This window comes from Schistocerca serialis, chromosome 2, assembly GCF_023864345.2.
Source record: "Schistocerca serialis cubense isolate TAMUIC-IGC-003099 chromosome 2, iqSchSeri2.2, whole genome shotgun sequence".
Lineage (NCBI taxonomy): Eukaryota > Metazoa > Arthropoda > Insecta > Orthoptera > Acrididae > Schistocerca > Schistocerca serialis.
In genome coordinates this window covers 442,702,542-442,724,513 of record NC_064639.1, presented here as the reverse complement: position 1 = coordinate 442,724,513, position 21,972 = coordinate 442,702,542, and the positions used below count along the sequence as shown (strand labels likewise).

Below are 21,972 nucleotides of genomic sequence, written 5' to 3'. Positions count from 1 at the left end.
TACTATTGGAAGCAGAGATTCTACAACAAATGTGATATCAGAAGCATCCACTAAGCACAACTATGGCTACTGCAAGCAGGATTCCAGCAAAAAAATCATGTTTTCTAAGTCTCCATTTTTCTAACTATATTCAGCAGGATAAGAATGTTCCACATTTGTTTAGTTGTAATGTCCTCTTGGTATCAAAATGACCAGAATGTCCAACAAGAATTATATTTCAGCAAGTGACATTTTTGCCATCATTAGAAGTCCTGATGAATTGTTTGCTTTTTTCTTCATCAGCATACCTACCAATGTTAACATGGGCACTTGCTGAATTACTTTTGCTATTAGACACAGAGACTTGACTGTAAACCCAACAATTATTCCCTTATTGTCAGCGCTGGGAGCAATTGACTGGTGTGGATCCAGTGTTCAGTTCTGGGTGGAGTTACTGTCACTTTCATTTACTGCACTCGCCCCCCCTCCCCCCCCCCTCCATTCGCACCTCATATGTAACTCACAATCACACCCACAGTTCAACATGCTGCAGGTGCCTAGGGTTTTAATGGTAGTAAAATTCATGAAATGTTTTAATAAAGTCATAATAATTTGTTTATATCAGTGGTTGGTAAAATGCATTTACTTACTTATTGGGGGTGGGGGGGGGGGGAGGAGTATCATGAACCCCTATGCCTACCCTTTGGATCCATGCCTATGAACTGAAGTCACTATAGAATTCGGTACGGCAAGCATAGAATGAGGAATAGCTGTTGACTTCTGTTAGCAGCATGGTGGTGGATGTGCTGTGAATTGGTCTGATTTGTTATACTAATGAAGTGATTCATGACTGCAAATAGTCTGCTCCCAAAATATTTTCCCACTGCCCAATTTAGAGACATCAGTCCCATGAACCTTGTAAGCAAAAGTTCGTCAACCATAGCACATGCTGCAGTTTTCACAAACAGCTCTATATATCTGAAGTTCTTCTGTAAAATAACTTACTATTTATTATATTAAAATCTTAAAATAATATTCAACTCCAAAAGGAGAAGAAATAATGGAATACCACAATTACAGAGATGAATAAAGCAATTTACTAGTTTTTGCAGTACAATATTTCACTTTGTGTTGTAGTTAGAAGCACCTAGAAATGGGACATGTACTGTGGATCAGTTCACAGTCAGTGGTCAGAACAGAAACAGCATCATTCCAGTCCTGTGTGGGAATAATACTGGCAACCACAGTAAGTATTCTCAGTTTTTGTCATATTTTTGTGATTTAAGTAAGTTATGGAACCTATGTCCAGTGACTCAAATGTTTCTGATTTTTATTTATCTCTTATTAGTTGTTCTTGGATGTGTTACAAATGATGCGAAATTCACCAGTGCTGTTCATTACAATGGAAAATTAATTCTCATGTCCCACATACTGATTCTGCTTTATGGCCTAGACACAGGATAATTTAAATAAAAACAATATATAAAGTTAATTATTTGAATACATTTTACATTGTAAATTACAGCAAATCTTTTTTCCTTGTTGTTCTTTTCCTGGTTGTATTTTTTAATCAAAATGAGAATTCATTAAAATCATGAAATTAATGCTTGTTCATTGTCATTAGATATTAATTTTGTATGATTTCAATGTTAATGTGATCCATTTGTATGCTGCCATGAACTGAATAGCTGTGAAACTTTTTTGTGGCTTATCATTAGTTACAGAGGATAATGGCATCACTACTTCTTTAATGTACACATCTGAGCAAGTTGGCACGATGATTAAGACACTGGCTCCACATTTGGGAAGGGTGTGGTTTAAATTCCTGTCCAGCCATTTGCATTTAGATTTGCTGTGGTTTCATTACATAAAGTACATGCCAGGATGGATTCTTTGATGGGGCTCAGCCCCACCATTCTTGTCCCATCTGAACTTGTGCTCCTTGTTATCAACAGGAATTGTGTAGTACAAGTTAAGGACATATACTACAGGGATCTGTTACAGGTCCTTTCCTCTTCTGAATAGTTATTAACAAGATGTTATCATTAATTAGATCCTATACAGCAGTATACACAGACAACACAACTTCTCTTCAACAAATACAATCACTTAAGCATCTATTTGGTTCAGAGTAAATGGATTCCTGCTGAATGAGAACAAAACCCAACAGATGAGTTTTACTGTAAAAGACAAGCTATATCCAGATTATCCTAGTTTCATTTAGTTCTTGCTTATATATTAAGATAGTAAACATCTTGGGGTCAACCCAGTGGCAGCACAGGTTTTCTTGTCAGTAGGGCAAAACATTTTCCCCATACATGTGATTTAGAAATTGTGAGGACATTGTTATCTGCTCGTCATATGTATATGGAATGTGCTATTGATGTGCAGTTTTCACACAATGGATTTGTAGTCAAGAGCTCATATTATTAGCCAATCAACAGAGTGTAATAATACTTAGAAAGTGTATTTTTTGTGCAAACATACACATTTTTATATGTGACAATGCCTATTGATATAAGCTAACTAAAAGTAGGGTAAATTAAAGTGTCAGTGTTTGTTGCAGGATTCTAGTGCAAGTCATTTACAAGATGTCATATTCTGAAAAGTTCCCACACTGACACTTGTACAATAACTGTGGTATCACTCACTACAGAGAAACACAAGTGCATACACCACTTATGCAGATTCTGACCAGTAACAAGAATGACCAGTAACAAGAAACTATCACGGGTTGTGTTCAAAAAGACCTCACCACCACCTCTGGTATCAAATGACAGCTGCTAACATGCTAGCATTTCAGTGGAGATGTCCAAGAAGGTTCCAGTAATACATCACTGCATATCATTTCGTGTAGCTGCTATGGTCTTGCAGACAGTGTCTTCCAGCTTTCCCCATAAGAAAAAGTCAGCAGGCTTCAAATCCAGGGAATGGCTGGCCAAGGTACAGGTCCTCTGCATCCAGTTCAATGATTTGGAAATGATTCATGAAGTCATGCTGTAGTACTTTCTGCTCAGTGGGACGGACAGTCATCATGTTGGTACCACAGGTTCCTCCTCGTCAGCAGAGGAATGTCTTCTAGCATCCATGGAAGATGATCTATTAGGAGACTGCAATAATTGTGCACATTCTGTATTACAACTATGAAAAACAGGCCTATGAACTGATGGTTCAGTATCCCACACCACACATTTACACTCTGTAGATGCTGATGTTCCAGAAGCCAAAGGGGTTGTCAACAGACCAATAGTGCATGTTTTGGTGGTTTACCTGCTCATTATTGGTAAATGTGGCTTCATCACTAAACAAGATACATGATTCATCTGGAGTATCCAGTCTTAATGTCCATGTACAAAACTTAAAACGATTCTCATAATCATTTCCATGCAGCTGTTGATGGACAGGGATGTAGTTGTGATGAAACGTATGTCGATGGAGAATGCATTGTATTGTATTGTATCTTTATTGATCCACTCAGTGATTCAATGTACAGAAATGTACAGCATGATATGGGACAAGTCAAGCAGATGATGAAAAACACATGTACATACAACATTGTTACATACAGTATACATAACACAAAATATATATTACACATATATTCTTACTCGATAATTCAGTACTCAGAAGTGTGTGTGTGTGTGTGTGTGTGTGTGTGTGTGTGTGTGTGTGTGTGTGTACACTGCAGAAGCAACGCTTTGTCAACAGTGCCCTTAATGTTTTTTTTTAAATTTAGTTGGTTTCTGAATAATTTCTATTTCTTCAGGAAGATGGTTATAAAGTTTGATTCCTATATACTTATTACTGCCACTAAACAGTTTAGTTGAATGTAGAACTAACCTTAACAAACTCTTCGACTTTGTATCATGGTGGTGATTATACAGGTTCCAGTCTAGTCCACTGATGTTTTGTTTAATAAAGCAGAGTTGTCCTAAAATGTATTGACTAGGAAGAGGCTGTTTGTTTAATTTTTCAAAGATGGTTTACATGGTTGTCTTTGATGCTTGTACAGGACTGTTCTAACTGCTTTTTTTTGTTTTTGTTTTGCAGTTTGAATAATTTCACTGACTTGGCACTATGACCCCAAAAAATAATTCCATAATTTAGTACTGAATGGAAAAGAGCTTGAGACATGCAAGTCAATGTGCAGGTATTTAGCTCATCCCTCACTGAGTGGAGCATAAAACAGACTTTGCTTAGCCCGTAACTAATCACAACAATGTGGTTTTTCCATGTAAGTGTGTCCATGATGTGGATCCCTAAGAATTTTGTCTCACTGGCAAATTCAGTATTGCTGTCACTTAATGTTACTGTTGGAACATGGGGAGTTCTGTTTTGAATGGTATTAAAGGCTAGACACATTGTCTTTTTTTGTATTCATGAGCACTCTGTTTCATGCTAGCCATTAGTCTATTTGAGCTAAATTTCTGTTGATTGCTGACTGGTGAGATTCAGCTGAGATAAGGATTTTAGCCCCCCATGAACCATGGACCTTGCCGTTGGTGGGGAGGCTTGCATGCCTCAGCGATACAGATAGCTGTACCGTAGGTGCCACCACAACAGAGGGGTACCGTATTTACTCGAATCTAAGTCGCACTTTTTTCCCGATTTTTGTAATCCAAAAAACCGCCTGCGGCTTAGAATCGAGTGCAAAGTAAGCGGAAGTTCTGAAAAATGTTTGTAGGTGCCGCCACAACTAACTTCTACCGTCGAATATATGTGCATGCTTTGCAGGCACAAAGATAAATACTGGCACCAAAACCTCTGCACCAGTAAATAAATTTAAAAAAAAAGTGGAAGACGAGATTTTTTATCCGCCCCGAGTTTCGACCACTACATTTTCATACATTACCCAACGAAGTAGATACAAATTCTGTATTATTCATCTTCAAAAGTAGCAGCATTTCAATGTACTACGAAAATCCGACTGGCAAGACTGTTTGGGATGTTTGTGAATCTGGCCAACTCTACCTTCTGAATTTTTCCTACCTGTGAGAAGAGATGGTTGCTAATAGGAATTTTTATGAATTGTGAATCACATGCAGTATTCTCTTCACCATAAGGATAATGCTAATGTAAACATTTTGCCTTGTATTCTTTCGTGTTTGCTGCCTAATAAACTACAAAACTAGAGTGAGACAACAGCAAACACGGAAGAATATACATATCATGTCGTGTTTATATTCGTATTATTCTTATGCCTAATAGTGATACAGTCAGAAATGAAGCACGGCAATTGACTAGATTTTTAAATCTAAGATGACTCTAATTTCTGTGCAGAATGTAACGTACTACAGAGGCGTCTACAAAGATTTTCAGAGAAAAATTTTCGCTGAACTCTCGTTCAGAACATCTTCTATCATACGCAGTCAATTATTTGGTTCTTGTTGATCATTATCAAAGAAAGCATTAGTGTAAGTAACAACAAATAGCAGTCTCTTGCCATTGTTTCGCTAATGAGACGATTCCTCTCTTTTTTTTATTGTAAGCAGCAGTAGCGCGCACAAAAGCAAGGCATGCCGCTAGCGGCGACTGGTCGTAAACACTCATTATCAGAATGCAACAAACAATGCATGACACAGTACAGTAATGCATTTTCAGCTTAGAGTGACACGTTAAGATCTATAACAAAGATAACGGCACTTATCAGATCAAAGAAAAATAAGCAATCAATCCAAACCAAACGAAGCACGTGAAAAATGAAGGGTACCCGTATAAATACGGACGTAGCGCCTGACGCAGTGCAATGGCTACCTGGTAAAGCTTAACTGCTAAGCTTAAGACTCGAACCAAACTACTGTAGCTGTATCGTCATTCATTCGACCTAAATTGTGTCTCATATTACAATGGACCAACTTTGTTTCGATCTGGAGGTGTGGCCTAAAACTTTTCTCTCCCCTTGAATTTCGAGTCTCAAATTTCAGGTGCGGCTTAGATTCGGGAAATTGTTTTTTCCTTGATTTCGAGTCTCATTTTTCAGGAGCGGATTAGATTCGAGTGCGGCTTAGATTCGAGTAAATACGGTATCTGTTGAGAGGCCAGACAGATGTGTGGTTCCTGAAGAGGGGCAGCAGCCTTTTCAGTAGTTGCAGGGGCAGCAGCCTTTTCAGTAGTTGCAGGGGCAACAGTCTGGATGATTGACTGATCTGGCCTTGTAACACTAACCAAAACGGCCTTGCTGTGCTGGTACTGTGAAGGGCTGAAAGCAAGGGGGAACTACGGCCGCAATTTTTCCCAAGGGCATGCAGCTTTACTGTATGGTTAAATGATGATGGCATCCTCTTGGGTAAAATATTCCAGAGGTAAAATGGTCCCCCATTCGGATCTCCGGGAGGGGACTACTCGAGAGGATGTCGTTATCAGGAGAAAGAAAACTGGCGTTTTACGGATCGGAGTGTGGAATGTCAGATCCCTTAATCGGGCAGGTAGGTTAGAAAATTTAAAAAGGGACATGGATAGGTTAAAGTTAGATATAGTGGGAACTAATGAACTTCAGTGGCAGGAGGAACAAGACTTCTGGTCAGGTGACTACAGGGTTATAAACACAAAATCAAATAGGGGTAATGCAGGAGTAGGTTTAATAATGAATAGGAAAATAGGAATGTGGGTAAGCTACTACAAACAGCATAGTGAATGCATTATTGTGGCCAAGATAGATACGAAGCCCACGCCTACGACAGTAGTACATGTTTATATGCCAACTAGCTCTGCAGATGACGAAACAATTGAAAAAATGTATGATGAAATAAAAGAAATTATTCAGATAGTGAAGGGAGATGAAAATTTAATAGTCATGGGTGACTGGAATTTGTCAGTAGGAAAAGGGAGAGAAGGAAACGTAGTAGGTGAATATGGATTGGGGCTAAGAAACGAAAGAGGAGGCTGCCTGGTAGAATTTTGCACAGAGCACAACCTAATCATAGTTAACACTTGGTTCAAGAATCATAAAAGAATATTGTATACATGGAAGAAGCCTGGAGATACTGACAGGTTTCAGATAGATTATATAATGGTAAGACAGAGATTTAGGAACCAGGTTTTAAATTGTAAGACATTTCCAGGGGCAGATGCGGACTCTGACCACAATCTATTGGTTATGAACGGTAGATTAAAACTGAAGAAACTGCAAAAGGTGGGAATTTAAGGAGATGGGACCTGCATAAACTGACTAAACCAGAGGTTGTACAGAGTTTCAGGGAGAGCATAAGGAAACAACTGACAAGAATGGGGGAAAGAAATACAGTAGAAGAAGAATGGGTAGCTTTGAGGGATGAAGTGGTGAAGGCAGTAGAGGACCAAGTAGGTAAAAAGACGAGGGCTAGTAGAAATCCTTGGGTAACAGAAGATATATTGAATTTAATTGATGAAAGGAGAAAATATAAAAATGCAGTAAATGAAGCAGGCGAAAAGGAATACAAACGCCTCAAAAATGAGATTGACAGGAAGTGCAAAATGGCTAAGCAGGGATGGCTAGAGGACAAATGTAAGGATGTAGAGGCTTATCTCACTAAGGGTAAGATAGATACTGCCTACAGGAAAATTAAAGAGACCTTTGGAGAAAAGAGTGCCACTTGTATGAATATCAAGAACTCAGATGGAAACCCAGTTCTAAGCAAAGAAGGGAAATCAGAAAGGTGGAAGGAGTATATAGAGGGTCTACACAAGGGCAATGTACTTAAGGACAATATTATAGAAATGGAAGAGGATGAAGATGAAATGGGAGATACGATACTGCGTGAAGAGTTTGACGGAGCACTGAAAGACCTGAGTTGAAACAAGGCCCCGTGAGTTGACAACATTCCATTAGAACTACTGACAGCCTTGGGAGAGCCAGTCCTGAAAAAACTCCACCATGTGGTGAGCAAGTTGTATGAGACAGGTGAAATACCCTCAGACTTCAAGAATAATATAATAATTCCAATCCCAAAGAAAGCAGGTGTTGACAGATGTGAAAATTACCAAACTATCAGTTTAATAAGTAACGGCTGCTAAATACTAACACAAGTTCCTTACAGATGAATGGAAAAACTAGTAGACGCCAACCTCGGGGAAGATCAGTTTGGATTCCATAGAAATATTGGAACACGTGAGGCAATACTGCCCCTACGACTTATCTTAGAAGCTACATTAAGGAAAGGCAAACCTACGTTCCTAGCATTTGTAGACTTAGAGAAAGCTTTTGACAATGTTGACTGGAATACTCTCTTTCAAATTCTGAAGGTGGCAGGGGTAAAATACAGGGAGCGAAAAGCTATTTACAATTTGTACAAAAACCAGATGGCAGTTATAAGAGTCGAGGGACATCAAGGGGAAGCAGTGGTTGGGAAGGGAGTGAGACAGGGTTGTAGTCTCTCCCTGATGTTATTCAATCTGTATATTGAGCAAGCAGTAAAGGAAACAAAAGAAAAATTTGGAGTAGGTATTAAAATCCATGGAGAAGAAATAAAAACTTTGAGGTTCGCCGATGACATTGTAATTCTGTCAGAGACAGCAAAGGACTCGGAAGAGCAGTTGAACGGAATGGACAGTGTCTTGAAGGAAGGGTATAAGATGAACATCAACAAAAGCAAAATGAGGATAATGGAATGTAGTTGAATTAAGTCGGGTGATGCTGAGGGAATTAGATTAGGAAATGAGACACTTAAAGTAGTAAAGGAGTTCTGCTATTTGAGGAGCAAAATAACATGATGGTCGAAGTAGAGAGGATATAAAATGTAGACTGGCAATGGCAAGGAAAGCATTTCTGAAGAAGAGAAATTTGTTAACATCGAGTATAGTTTTAAGTTTCAGGAAGTCACTTCTGAAAGTACTTGTATGGAGTGTAGCCATGTATGGAAGTGATACATGGACGATAAATAGTTTGGACAAGAAGAGAATAGAAGCTTTCGAAATGTGGTGCTACAGAAAAATGCTGAAGATTAGATGGGTAGATCACATAACTAATGAGGAAGTATTGAATAGGATTGGGGGGAAGAGAAGTTTGTGGCTCAACTTGACTAGAAGAAGGGATCGGTTGCTAGGACATCTTCTGAGGCATCAAGTGATCACAAGTTTAGTATTGGAGGGCAGCGTGGAGGGTAAAAATCGTAGAGGGAGACCAAGAGATGAATACAGTAAGCAGATTCAGAAGGATGTAGGTTGCAATTGGTACTTTGAGATGAAGAAGCTTGCATAGGATAGAGTAGCATCGAGAGCTGCATCAAACCAGTCTCAGGATTGAAGACCACAACAACAACAACAACAAGGATATTAGGATTGTCGGTGAACAAAAATCCGTTACTAATGGGTAGGGTGGAGGGGAGGCCATTTAGATAGAGAAGAAATAATGAAGGGCCTAATATTGAGTCTGTGGCACACCATGTTTTAAGATTTGTGTAAATGAGTGCACCACATTTAGGACACCTGGATGATCTACTATATTTATATGAACGTACTGTGCTCAGTCTTTAAAATAACTACTCATCCAGCCACAAGCAGTTTCCCTTGTCAGACATCAATCTAACTTTTACAAAAGTATGTCATGGTTCACCACGTCATAAACCTGGATATTTTCTTGAGAATTCATGTATTGCATCAATAGTTGTTTTATTTTCTTGGAAACCATGCTGAGCAGGAGAGAGAATGTTATTTTTCTAAGAAATGAGTTTAGTTGGTTGTTTGGGGGAGGAGACCAGACAGCCAGGTCATCAGTCTCATTGCATTAGGGAACGACCAGGAAGGAAGTCGGCCATGCCCTTTTGAAGGAACCATCCTGGCATTTTCCTGGAGCGATTTACAGAAATTGTGGAAAACCTAAATTAGGATGGCCGGACATGGGATTTAACCGTCATCCTCCCGAATGCGAGTCCAGTGTGTGAGTTTAGTCTGGCAGCCACTACATACTCAAATATTTTCCTGAATACTGAGAGCACTGCAACTGGATGTCAGTCGCCAGGATCTTCTTTAGGTCCTTCTTATGTATGGGTATTAATTTTTGCCAATTTAAGTTTTCTTGGAAATAATGCACCAGAAAATGTAGCATGTATTATGTGAGACAGTGGTTTACTAACAAGTTTACAGCATTTGCGAAGAAGGAAGCAGGGGATCATGTCTCCTCCTGGTGATGATATTTTCCTTATTTTACTACTGGTTATGTTTTCTATCTCTGCTCCCGATGCAGCTGATAAGAAATTGAGGACTGACTGAGGGAGGCAATTACTTTTCAGATCTCTGTTAGTTTTTCCATGGCTTCAATAAAGTATGAGTTAAATTCCTGAGCTACTTCCTCTTGTCAGTAATTAATGTTAAATTTACTTTTAAGTTTTATGTTATTTACACTTTTCCTATTTCTACCTATTTTTGCACTGATTATTTCTCATATCCATTTGCTTTTATTGTACAGAGACTTCAGGAGGAAGTCATCTTGTAGTTTTTTAGCAGCATTCACCACATTCCTAAATATTCTTTTGTATTCAGGGGAAGTATTTCTTGAATTGTTCAATGTTACCAAGGCTAGTCTTGCTAAAGGAGAAAAGCTCTCTCTTTCTCTTTGCTGATGTTATGATACCTATTGCGATCCAGTTGGAGGATGCTCTATTGTTACATATGGTTTTTGTCTTGAAAGGGAAGTGGCAGTTGAAATAGTAACAGAAAATGTTTAGAAAAGTTTCAAACTTTTCGTCTACTGTTTGAGAGGGGTGTACGGTCTCCCAGTTTTCTCTCTGCAAGTGGGACAGAAAATGGAGTACATTGCTTTGACGGAAACTTCTGCATTGTATTGTCATTGATGTTTACATTCCAGAAAGACTGTCTGTGTAATCAATGCAGTATGGTCGGAAAATCCCAGATTATAGATCTAACAGAACAATTCATGTTGCTAACCACTTGATCAAGAGCGCTTACAGTTTGACTAGTTACCCTAATTAGGATTGTACCCTTCATATCAAGGAACCAACAGTTCACAAACTTTTTAAAGTCAGACTGATCATCGCCTTCTGTGAGGAAACGGATGTTAAAATCACATCAGATTATCACCCTTAATGGTTTTCCTATCATCACTTTTTCTAATACTGGTGCAAAATATCTTTAAAAGGAGTGCAAGCTGCATGAGGGAGATCTATAAACAGATGTTACATGAACATTAATATCTTTGATTTCAGTCACACACAATTCTATCTCTTTTTTAGCTGCAACACTGTCTTTTACAAATATGCAGCTTCCTCCACCTCTGAAGTTTTTCATTGGAAAATGGTGCACTACTCTGAGTTGTGGCAACACAACTGATTCTATTTCGAGGGACTTCATAAAGTGTTCTGTCACACATAGTATTTGGGCAGCTGATATTTCACTGTTGATGCTTGTTAAAAGTTCTAACTCATTTAGCTTATTCTTAAATCCCTTCACATTATGAAAATAGATGTTTGGGACAGAATAATGATTTATATTAGTCAATACATTTCCATGAGGAGATTCTGCTATTGTTTCATCAGTTACAATTGATTGTCTAGATTTATGTATAGCATTGTGTGAGACTGCTCCTTAACTGAATTTGTCACATTGATCCTTTTTAGGGGGAGACAGAAAAAAATCCTTCTTTTTTTGTTACAGACCAACTTGGCCTTAAGTTGACACTAACTGTAGCTGCTGTTCTTGGTGCCACTGCTGTTGCTATTACCTCTGCTGTTGGAGTCATTAGTGCTGATAGTATCGATGCTGGTGCTCCTGCTGTTTCTGGAACTTCTACTGATGCTGAAGCTGTTAAAGTTGTTGACTGAGATGTTGGAATCGTTGCTGCTGTTGCTGTTGCTGCAGTAATTGCAGAAAACTCCACTTTTATTTCCTTTCTGGTTTCTTTTGTGGTAGTGGTTCTGTTGCTCCTCTTGACGGTACTTCTTCAACATCACGTTTCTGTGCAGAAACCACTTCTGCATAGGAGAGGGTCAATGAAGAAGTAGTGCTGTTTGAGTTGTTTGATTCTGTTGCTGCTTCCCGTGCTGTCCTAGGTAGCAATATACCTGCTGATGATTCTCTGTCTACTTCTGGTTGAGTTGCTGTTATAGACTCATCAGTTCTTCTCAGATGTTTTTCTGCAGAGGGTAGGTTAGGCTTGACTGTTATTAATGCTGGTCTGTTGGACCATCCCAACAATGCATACTGTAAATTTTTGCAAAGTTTATCTTTTCCTTTAAACACTAAGTGAAGCCCATGTTTTGTGTAGTCACTTCATCTGAGGAAGACATTTATGTCCACTGCAGTAGCATGGTTATAGCATGACACAGTGCTCATTGTGTAGCTGTTCATTAGGGCAATTTTGTCATTCAATTCTGTTATGTCATGTCTGTATGGAATAGTGCATACAATCACTTTAGCGTGCATCATCTTCTTAAGGAAGTCTGTCATCACCATTTTTAAGTCTGTTGTTGCATTCATCACATCATTTGCAATGTCTAAGTCAATCAGGCTGTTGCACTTTCTAACATCTTTTGTTTTTTTATCTATGTTATGAACCATGTCCTTCAGTTGGGTTTTTGGCTTAATCGCTGTACATGACACTTGCCTGACTCATGCCACATCCTCATGCGAGGTTGATAAATAATTGAAGATTGGTTGTTTAACAGACCTCTTCATAAGATTTCCACAGTTCTTTGAGTTGTCCAACTCCTTTGTCCACATGGTGACTTCAGGCACTATAGGAGATTCAAATTTATAGTCCGAGGTCATTAACAAGTACGAACAGTTTGGTACTTAACTCATATCGATGGCTGCGTTGTTGTCTTCGTGAAGTCTAGAGGTGATTCCACTGCGATGTTCCCGTGGTTTTTCTTTGTGTTTGGATGAGACTAACTGGTTTGTAGGGCGACGTGGTATTTTGATTTTTAGAGAGCAAACGTTACATTAGTTTTGCACATCACTATTTAATTCATTTATTCACATTTAACACTTCTACAAAAATATCAAATAAGACATTGTTTTACACCACATCTGTATCACCACCTCCTCCAGCCCACACTTCCTCTCCAAAGCCCTTTAACCACCTCTACCAAAGATTGACCTCCTTTCCGCATGACCAAAGATAACTGTCTCTTAGTTGTTAAACTCACAGTCAAAGGCTATATTTGCATAAAACGTTACACGTAAAGAAATTACTGACATACATGATCTTACGTTCTGTTATAATACACCCCCCCCCCCCCCCCCCACACACACACACGCACACACACACAAGTCCGTGCATGGCATGCATGGGATTGTGTGTCACTATGGAATAAAATATATCTAATATACACATCATAATAAAATATCCAGTTCCGAAAGTTAGTAATAAAATTGGTTTCTCAAGTGATCTGAGTTATATATATACACTTTCCATGATATACAATTTGAAAGTTACATTGGCTGTATTGAGCAATAAGTGTAATGAGCTTATAACTAACAATAAAATATGGCACCTTATATTTAATTGGTCATGGTAGCTGCAGAGCCGTGTTAAGATGGGTACATAATTATATAGTATATGCATAAACTCAAGTTTACTTCAATACTGACTTAATGCATCTGAGTTAACCTCATTCTTCTGATTGTCAGTGGTTTCTTTAGACTATATTAAGTGAACTGTGGAATGCAGGCATCTCTCACAATCTTTTAATATAAGTGTTTCAATAAAATACCTTAGGGCATGGCTTGCGCCCAAAACAACCATTAAATCTAAAGAAATCATTATTCTAAAATAAACAGGTTCTTTTAACCACATACATAAAATAGACATAGTTCAAAATATTGTAATACTTATACACAATGTTAAATGGTTGTCTCTTAGGGAAAATTCATGTATACGTGATGAATGGAATCACATGGTGAATCCAGTGCAAATTCAATTATGTGTGATCAGCACTGTATTTTCAGAGTCAGATTGGTTTACATATTTATGATTTAATGTTTCTTTTATAATGAGATAGATGAGACGTTCCATATGATTGCGACTATAATTGCAGTATCCTCACATTGTACATCTATTTCAGCTTTATAGGTCAAATTATGACAAACTCTACACTTAAATTGTGTAAGATTGTTAGTATTTATACCTTAACTTTACATCATTATTAAGCAGTGTTTCATTTTTATTTACTCTCCTGTGCTCAAATAGCATATTGCCATGAATAGAAATTATTCCAAATTGTGTAACAGGGTATGGGATAAATTCCTAACAGCTCTTCATTCACTTTAACATTAAATTATCTAAACTATTACAAAATATTCTCCCACAATATAAACTTCAAAATTAGTATCACATAACCTTCAATCCATCACAAGTGTTTCAAAAGTAATACACCAACATCTATTTCCATAATGCTCTAAACCTCAATACATACTTAATTTGCATGATTAAATTTCATGACTACCCACTATATTTTTAACACACTATAACATACCTGGTCTTTCAAAGTACACTCTCATAATCTGACAAGCACCTCCAGTTTGCTTTATCCATTAAATAATGTTCCATCTGACATAGCTTAGAAATGACAAGGTTTTGTCTTCTTACACACAATCACTATTCATATCTTATTACTTTAAAAGTGTCCACATCATTAACTTTGGTTTCTGTTAAGAGACATTACTATGACACTGTAGAATGGTTCGTAGTCCGACACACTGATCTTGTACCAAATTTAATGAATGGGTATACTAGAGAACAAAGAGAAATTAGTACAGACATAATTCACATTAACACAAAATCTACTTCATACTTTTAGCTGACATAGTCCCACACTTTGACATGAAGTTTTCCTTGAATGATTTTTAAAACAATAAAGTGATGTAGTTGGGCCAGTCAACTAGTTCTTTCCGAGCAGCATTTTACTTATTAATGACTATTTTATGGGTCATGTTTGTAGAGTTTTAACTCTGTAACATTGCGCAGTCCAAATAACTTCTTGGATTTTGGGTAGATTAGCCTATAGGCATTAGGGTGTGGGTTTTACTTGATTTCAAAGGGGCCTATATAGATGTCAAAAAATTTCTTTATTTCAGAACTCATCAATTTAGATTTTTCCTGTGTTTTTACTAAAACCAGATCTCCTGTCCTGAACTGTACTCCTTTACTTCTTGCATCATGTCTCCATTTTCTTACCTCTCCTTGTCTTTTCATAGTGTTCCTAACAGCTGTCTCTCTTTCCTGGGGTGTCATAGTTTGACAAGGTGGGAAATCAACATTCTTAGAAATCAAATTTGCAGGTCGTCTATTAAACATTACTTCGTAAGGTGAAAAACCAGTGGATGAATGCTGTAGGCTGTTCATTATATCCTCAAAGTCAGTAACATTTTCAATCCAATTAACATGTTTTTACTACAGTATGTTCTGCAGAGTCTTCCAATTTCCCTCATGTACCTTTCTGCTGGGTTACTTGATGAGTGACAAACCGAAATCAAAATATGTTTTATTCCTGTATCTTCAATAAAATTTTTCCATAATTTAGATGTAAACTGTGACCCATTATCAGACATGATGGCCTGGGGTATACCAACATTTGTGAAATAATGATTCGTCAGCTTGATGATAATTTGTTTACTGGTTGCTCTCTTTAATGTATACAATTTTATAAATTTAGAGAAAACGTCAACTATAACGAAGATGTAACTATACCCTCCCCTTGACCTTGGTAGAGGTCCATATAGATCAATAGCTGTCAATTCAAGGTTTTTATTTGGTAAAATGTTTTGCATCAATCCTTTAGATGTTTGGTTGCTCACTTTTACTCTCTGACAACGATCATAGGTTTCAAGTTTTTTCTTCACTCTCCTACTGATGTTATAGAAGTATACATTTTCCTGTATCTTCTGTATACATTTTGTTGCCCCGCAGTGTCCGAAGCTTTCATGTATGTAACTGATTAACGTGTCAATACATTGCTCAGGCCAACATAGTTTCCAATTGTCTAAGTCAGGTCTAGGTCTCCTAAACAAAATCCCTTTTTGTACTTTATAATACTGATCTACCTTTTCTCCTCCCTTTTTCCCTATATAACTTTTAACCAACTTCCAATTTTCATCAGGGTTTTGGTTTCTACGAATATCATTACAGATTTTCAGTATTTCAGCTTCATCTTTTACACCCTTTAAGTACATAAGTTTGAACTCTTTCTCCTCCTTTCCATAAGTATTTTCAACGTCTGCACCTACTGGTAGTCTGGAGAGGGCATCTGCAATGACATTATGTTTACCCCGAATAAATTTGATCTCATAGTCAAACTGTTGAAGGAATAAAACCCATTTTGTTATACGGTCACGATAGAGTCTGCACTCCTGAATGTACGATAGAGCTTTATGGTCAGAGAAAACAATTACCTTGTGCCCTAAAAGATAACTTTTAAACTTATTAAATGCCCAGTGGATGGCAACTAGTTCCTTCTCTGTGACTGTATATGATTTTTCATACTTTTGTAAAACCCGGCTAGCAAAAGCAATAGAATGGTGTTCTAATTTTCCTTCTACTTCTATGTTTTGAAACAAGTGTGCCTCTAAACCTGTCTCACTACTATCTGTCATTATACAGAATGGTAACGACATAACAGGTCTATACAACATTTGACTTGGGGACAGTTGTTGTTTTATTTCCATGAATGCATCCTGACATTCTTGTGTCCAATCCCAAACAGTATTCTTTTTTAGTAAGTTACATAAGCAGTTTGCATTTAAAGCTTGGGTACTAAGAAATTTTCTATAGAATCCAGTGAGACCAAAAAAGGACTTGAGTTGTTTTTTGTTCTTGGAAGTAGGGAAGTTTACAATGGCCTCAAGTTTATCCTTATCAGGTAAGATTCCCTTTTCTGAAATATTATGCCCCAAAAATTTCAGTTCATTAACTCCAAAACAACATATTTCCAATTTTACAGTCATTCTCCCTTCCCTCGATTTTGAACAGACTTGTCTCAGAAGGTTCAGATGATCTTCCCAGGTTTTTCCAGTTACAAGAATGTCATCTACATATACTATTAATTTTGAAGACAATTCATCACCTAATACAAAATCCAGTGCTCTGATAAATTCAGCCACAGATACATTCAATCCAAAAGGGACAACACAATATTGGTAACTTTTGCCACCATACAAAAAGGCAGTATACTTACTAGAATCAAGTTCAAGTGGTATTTGGTGAAAACCAGATGACAAGTCTAGGCTACTCATAAATTTTACATTATCAAATTTGTGCAGGAGTTCATCCATATTGTCAGGATGGTCATTTTCTCTAATCAAAAACTTATTAATATAATGGAAGGAAACATTCCACGTGGGAAAAATTATATATAAAAACAAAGATGAGGTGACTTACCGAACAAAAGCGCTGGCAGGTCGATAGACACACAAACAAACACAAACACACACACAAAATTCAAGCTTTCGCAACAAACTGTTGCCTCATCAGGAAAGAGGGAAGGAGAGGGGAAGACGAAAGGAAGTGGGTTTTAAGGGAGAGGGTAAGGAGTCATTCCAATCCCGGGAGCGGAAAGACTTACCTTAGGGGGAAAAAAGGACAGGTATACACTCGCACACACGCACATATCCATCCACACATACAGACACAAGCAGACTGTCTGCTTGTGTCTGTATGTGTGGATGGATATGTGCGTGTGTGCGAGTGTATACCTGTCCTTTTTTCCCCCTAAGGTAAGTCTTTCCGCTCCCGGGATTGGAATGACTCCTTACCCTCTCCCTTAAAACCCACTTCCTTTCGTCTTCCCCTCTCCTTCCCTCTTTCCTGATGAGGCAACAGTTTGTTGCGAAAGCTTGAATTTTGTGTGTGTGTTTGTGTTTGTTTGTGTGTCTATTGACCTGCCAGCGCTTTTGTTCGGTAAGTCACCTCATCTTTGTTTTTATATACAAAAACTTATTAAGGTGCCTAGAGTCAAGTACAAGTCTAACCCCACCATTTCTCTTAGACACAACTACTAATGGGTTGTTGTAAGCACTTCTACTTCTTTCTATAATCCCACAAGTTTCGATTTTTTGGATTTCCCTTTCTACATCTTTTTTCCTGGAGAATGGAATGCCATATGGTTTTAGGAAGAAAGGATGATGATCTCTGAGTTGAAGTCTGCACTGATAGTCTTTTACCTTCCCTGGTCTCTCACTGAATGTATCCTGAAATTCCCATAACAGTTCTCTTAACTGATTTTTCTGACTTTCACTTAGATTTACAGCTTCCTTCAATTTTACTTTGACTAATTCTTCGAAATTTTGTTCATTTATAAGATCAAAGGATGTGTTATCACTTATGGCTTGATTATCTACCTAGCTTACAACAGCTTTGATATGGTTGCAAGAATTACTACAGTTAAGGATGTACATTTCTGTTTTCAGAATACTATTTTTCTCAGGTTCAGTAATTATAACAGTCTTATCTTCCCAAGAGAAGCTTACACCCACTTTTAAGACCCAATCCATGCCAAAAATGATATTTTCTTCTAACTTTGGGACCACAAGGCAACCCTGCTCAAATTCCACATTTTCAATTTCAAACGTTAGCAATACTTGACTCTTAACTACCTTCCTTTGCCTACCAGTGGCACCTCTGATTTTTACCCCTACAACCAGCATTTCTACAAAGTTCTTACCATCTCTAATTTTTTCTCTAAATTTTTCTGATATTGCACATATGGGGCTTCCTGTATCAATAAGACAGGCCCTTCTCACTGATTTACTCTTATTTTAATGTATGGACAGCCTAATTCCTTTTCATCTGCCTTCCGCTCCGGGACTTCATATAATAAATCTTTTTCAATTTCTTTATAATTTCCATCTACTTCCTCCCTTTCAGTCTTCATCAGGTTTACCTGATTTTCAGATTCTAAGTTACTAGTGTCAAGTTTACACTTTGGCTGCACACAAAATATCTCCCTACTGTTTTTGTACCTTTCACTCAGACTCTTTCTTTTACTCTCCCACCAGCATGGGCATAAAACTCTACTAATTATACTTAGACGATACCAAAACACTTTGCTACTACAACTCTCATTATACTGGTTCCACAGGATTTCTAAGAATTGGCTTCCTTTACTTTCAATAATATCACGCAAATCTAATTCTTTGACAATATTTTCACTTTTGTTATCACCACTTTGATTAACCATGAACTCATCAGGAAAGACATGTAGCAATTGATTTTCAGCTGTCACTTCATTATTCTTATCATATTCCTGTGCTTCGTCACCACAACTATCATCAAGTTCCAACACTTCATTATTTATTTCAATAAAAACATTGTACTCACTTACTGGTTTGCTTACCATACTTTTCACATCAAAAATACTAACATCATCACTACTATGGTATACTTTACTGCCAGTTTCATCTATTTCTCTCTGTTTTTCACTTTCTATGGTTGATTCCTTTTCCTGTTGCTTAGGTTTATCATCAGCTGATTCACTATTACCTTCTTGTGTGAACAACCCCCCCAATTCTGAACTAAAACATTTGTTACTCTCTTCATTATTAGCTTGCTCTCCCCTTTTTGCCCACCTTTAAAAATCATTTAACATCTCCTCATCCAGAATTGAGTCAGAACTTTGATCTCTTCTATGTTTATTTTGTGGTGGTCTACTGTGCCACATAGCATCCCAAAATTTTTTATCAAAATTTATATAATTCACTTGGTATTCCTGGTTTTTAACCTGTTTGTTAATGGTACAGTTATTTACAGTATTGGGTTTTGTGTGAAAGTTAGTGGTCCTATTATGTTTAAATCTGTTCGCCCCAAAGCTGTGGACCCTCATTGAGGCGGTCCGGAGTTTCCGGATGTCTACCTCTATTGTCACTCCTCCAATTTGTATTCATTCTGTTGTTACCTTCCCATCTGTTGTTCCTAGTTACACCATTGCTTTCCCAGTTACTCCCTCTCCAATTAGCATAGTACTCTCTTGTTCTATCATATTGGTGTTCATTCCGAAAATCTCTATCGTCCCTTCTAGGGTTCTCTCCACGGTAATCAGAATTCCACCTCCCACCGTAATGGTTTCCGTTACTAAACTGTTGCACATTTCTCTCCCTTGCCCGGTCTAATTTGTCTAAATATTTTAGAAACTGGTCTAAACAGTCGTCAGGTCCATGCACTAATTCCCACTGTATTCTTTCAGGTAACCTCCTTTTAAGGGCATCAATTTGCGTCATTTCGTCGAAGGGTTTATCTAGATGCACCAATTTCCTAAGTTGATCCCTGCAAAAGTCTTTCATTTAGTGGTTTCTGCCCCTGAAGCTAGGCCCATTTAAAAATTCACTTTTTATTCTACCCTGTTCAGTCTCAGACCAAAACTTATTTAAGAAACTCTTCTTAAAATCATCAAATGTTTTCCACTCATCAAAATGTTGGTTTGCCCAAGACAAAGCTTCTCCCTCAAGAAATTTTTTGACAAATTTAATCTTTAGATTATCAGACATGCCAGGAACAAGGTTGTCAGAGCAGTGTTGTAAAAAATCTACAGGGTGTAAATTATCACAAGGAAAACTTTTTACAGGTGAATTACTCCACACACTTCCACCATTCATACATAAATTTCTAGACACAAAATTATCTTGCATTTCAGTGAATCTCTTGTCTATTACACTTAAATTACATGTTACAGACTCTTGTATCTTATTTAATTCAGCATCTAAGGAGTTAACTTTTGATTCTGTATATAGACTTAATTTGTCTACCCTCTCCTCCACAGTTCTTTGAGCTGCAGTTAACCTTTCAATCTCTTTCCCTTGACTTGAGCTAACTGTGGCTAACTTATTTTCTAAGGTCACAAACTTATTTTCTATAGCTTCAATTTTGGAGTTCACGCCCTTCAAACTTTCTCCTAATTGAAGTTTTAAATTTGAGATCTCTTCTTTCAGTACATCCCCGTTGCTTTTCATTTTTGCTTCCAGCGATTCACTGGATGCATTTATTTTCGATTCTAGGAATTCACTATTTGAGTTCATTTCTCTTGTTAATTCGGACTGCATTTGTCCCATTCTGGCAAAGAGTAAACTTACCCAGTCCTGTTGATCCGGTTTTCTTTCGGTTTGTGAGTCATCTGGATCGTCACTTACAACACACATGTTCGAGTCTAACATTTCTCCAACTTTCTTTTTAATTTCTTCTGATAGCGTCATGATGACACCACATGTTTGGACACAGTTTTGACGAAAAGTTTAAAACAAAGCAGAATTGTGCTTATCTTTTCACACCACGACGTCGATCACAGGTCCACCTCTCCGATAAGCCAGCACTTTGTTGGTTCTCACACTACTTTTTCTGGTCAAGGAAACGTGTACAATGTTATTCACGTTTTACGAATTATAAAGTTTGTAATGTTCCACAAATGAAGCACAATTAGTCCCATCGCATTTAACCGTAATATCCCGGATGAGCCCCCAAGTTTAACAGACCTCTTCGTAAGATTTCCACAGTTCTTTGAGTTGTCCTACTCCTTTGTCCACATGGTGACTTCAGGCACTATAGGAGATTCAAATTTATAGTCCAAGGTCATTAACAAGTACGAACAGTTTGGTACTTAACTCATATCGATGGCTGCGTTGCTGTCTTCGTGAAGTCTAGAGGTGATTCCACTGCGATGTTCCTGCGGTTTTTCTTTGTGTTTGGATGAGACTAACTGGTTTGTAGGGCGACGTGGTATTTTGATTTTTAGAGAGCAAACGTTACATTAGTTTTGCACATCACTATTTAATTCATTTATTCACATTTAACACTTCTACAAAAATATCAAATAAGACATTGTTTTACACCACATCTGTATCACCACCTCCTCCAGCCCACGCTTCCTCTCCAAAGCCCTTTAACGACCTCTACCAAAGATTGACCTCCTTTCTGCATGACCAAAGATAACTGTCTCTTAGTTGTTAAACTCGCAGTCAAAGGCTATATTTACATAAAACGTTACACGTAAAGAAATTACTGACATACACGATCTTACATTCTGTTATAGTTGTGTCTATTGGGACATCTTGCTGCATACACCATACAAGAACAAACTG

The 21,972-nt window shown here is 37.7% G+C and overlaps 1 protein-coding gene across 1 annotated transcript in view; it reads left to right on the top strand.

The window, feature by feature from the left end:
* Positions 1 to 21,972, top strand: part of LOC126456047 (uncharacterized) — a 134,124-nt gene that overhangs the window by 57,636 nt on the left and 54,516 nt on the right. The window contains exon 4 of the mRNA XM_050091802.1: positions 1,117 to 1,225. Within this exon, the coding sequence (XP_049947759.1) occupies positions 1,117 to 1,225 (109 nt within the window). The remainder of the gene's footprint in view (positions 1 to 1,116; positions 1,226 to 21,972) is intronic.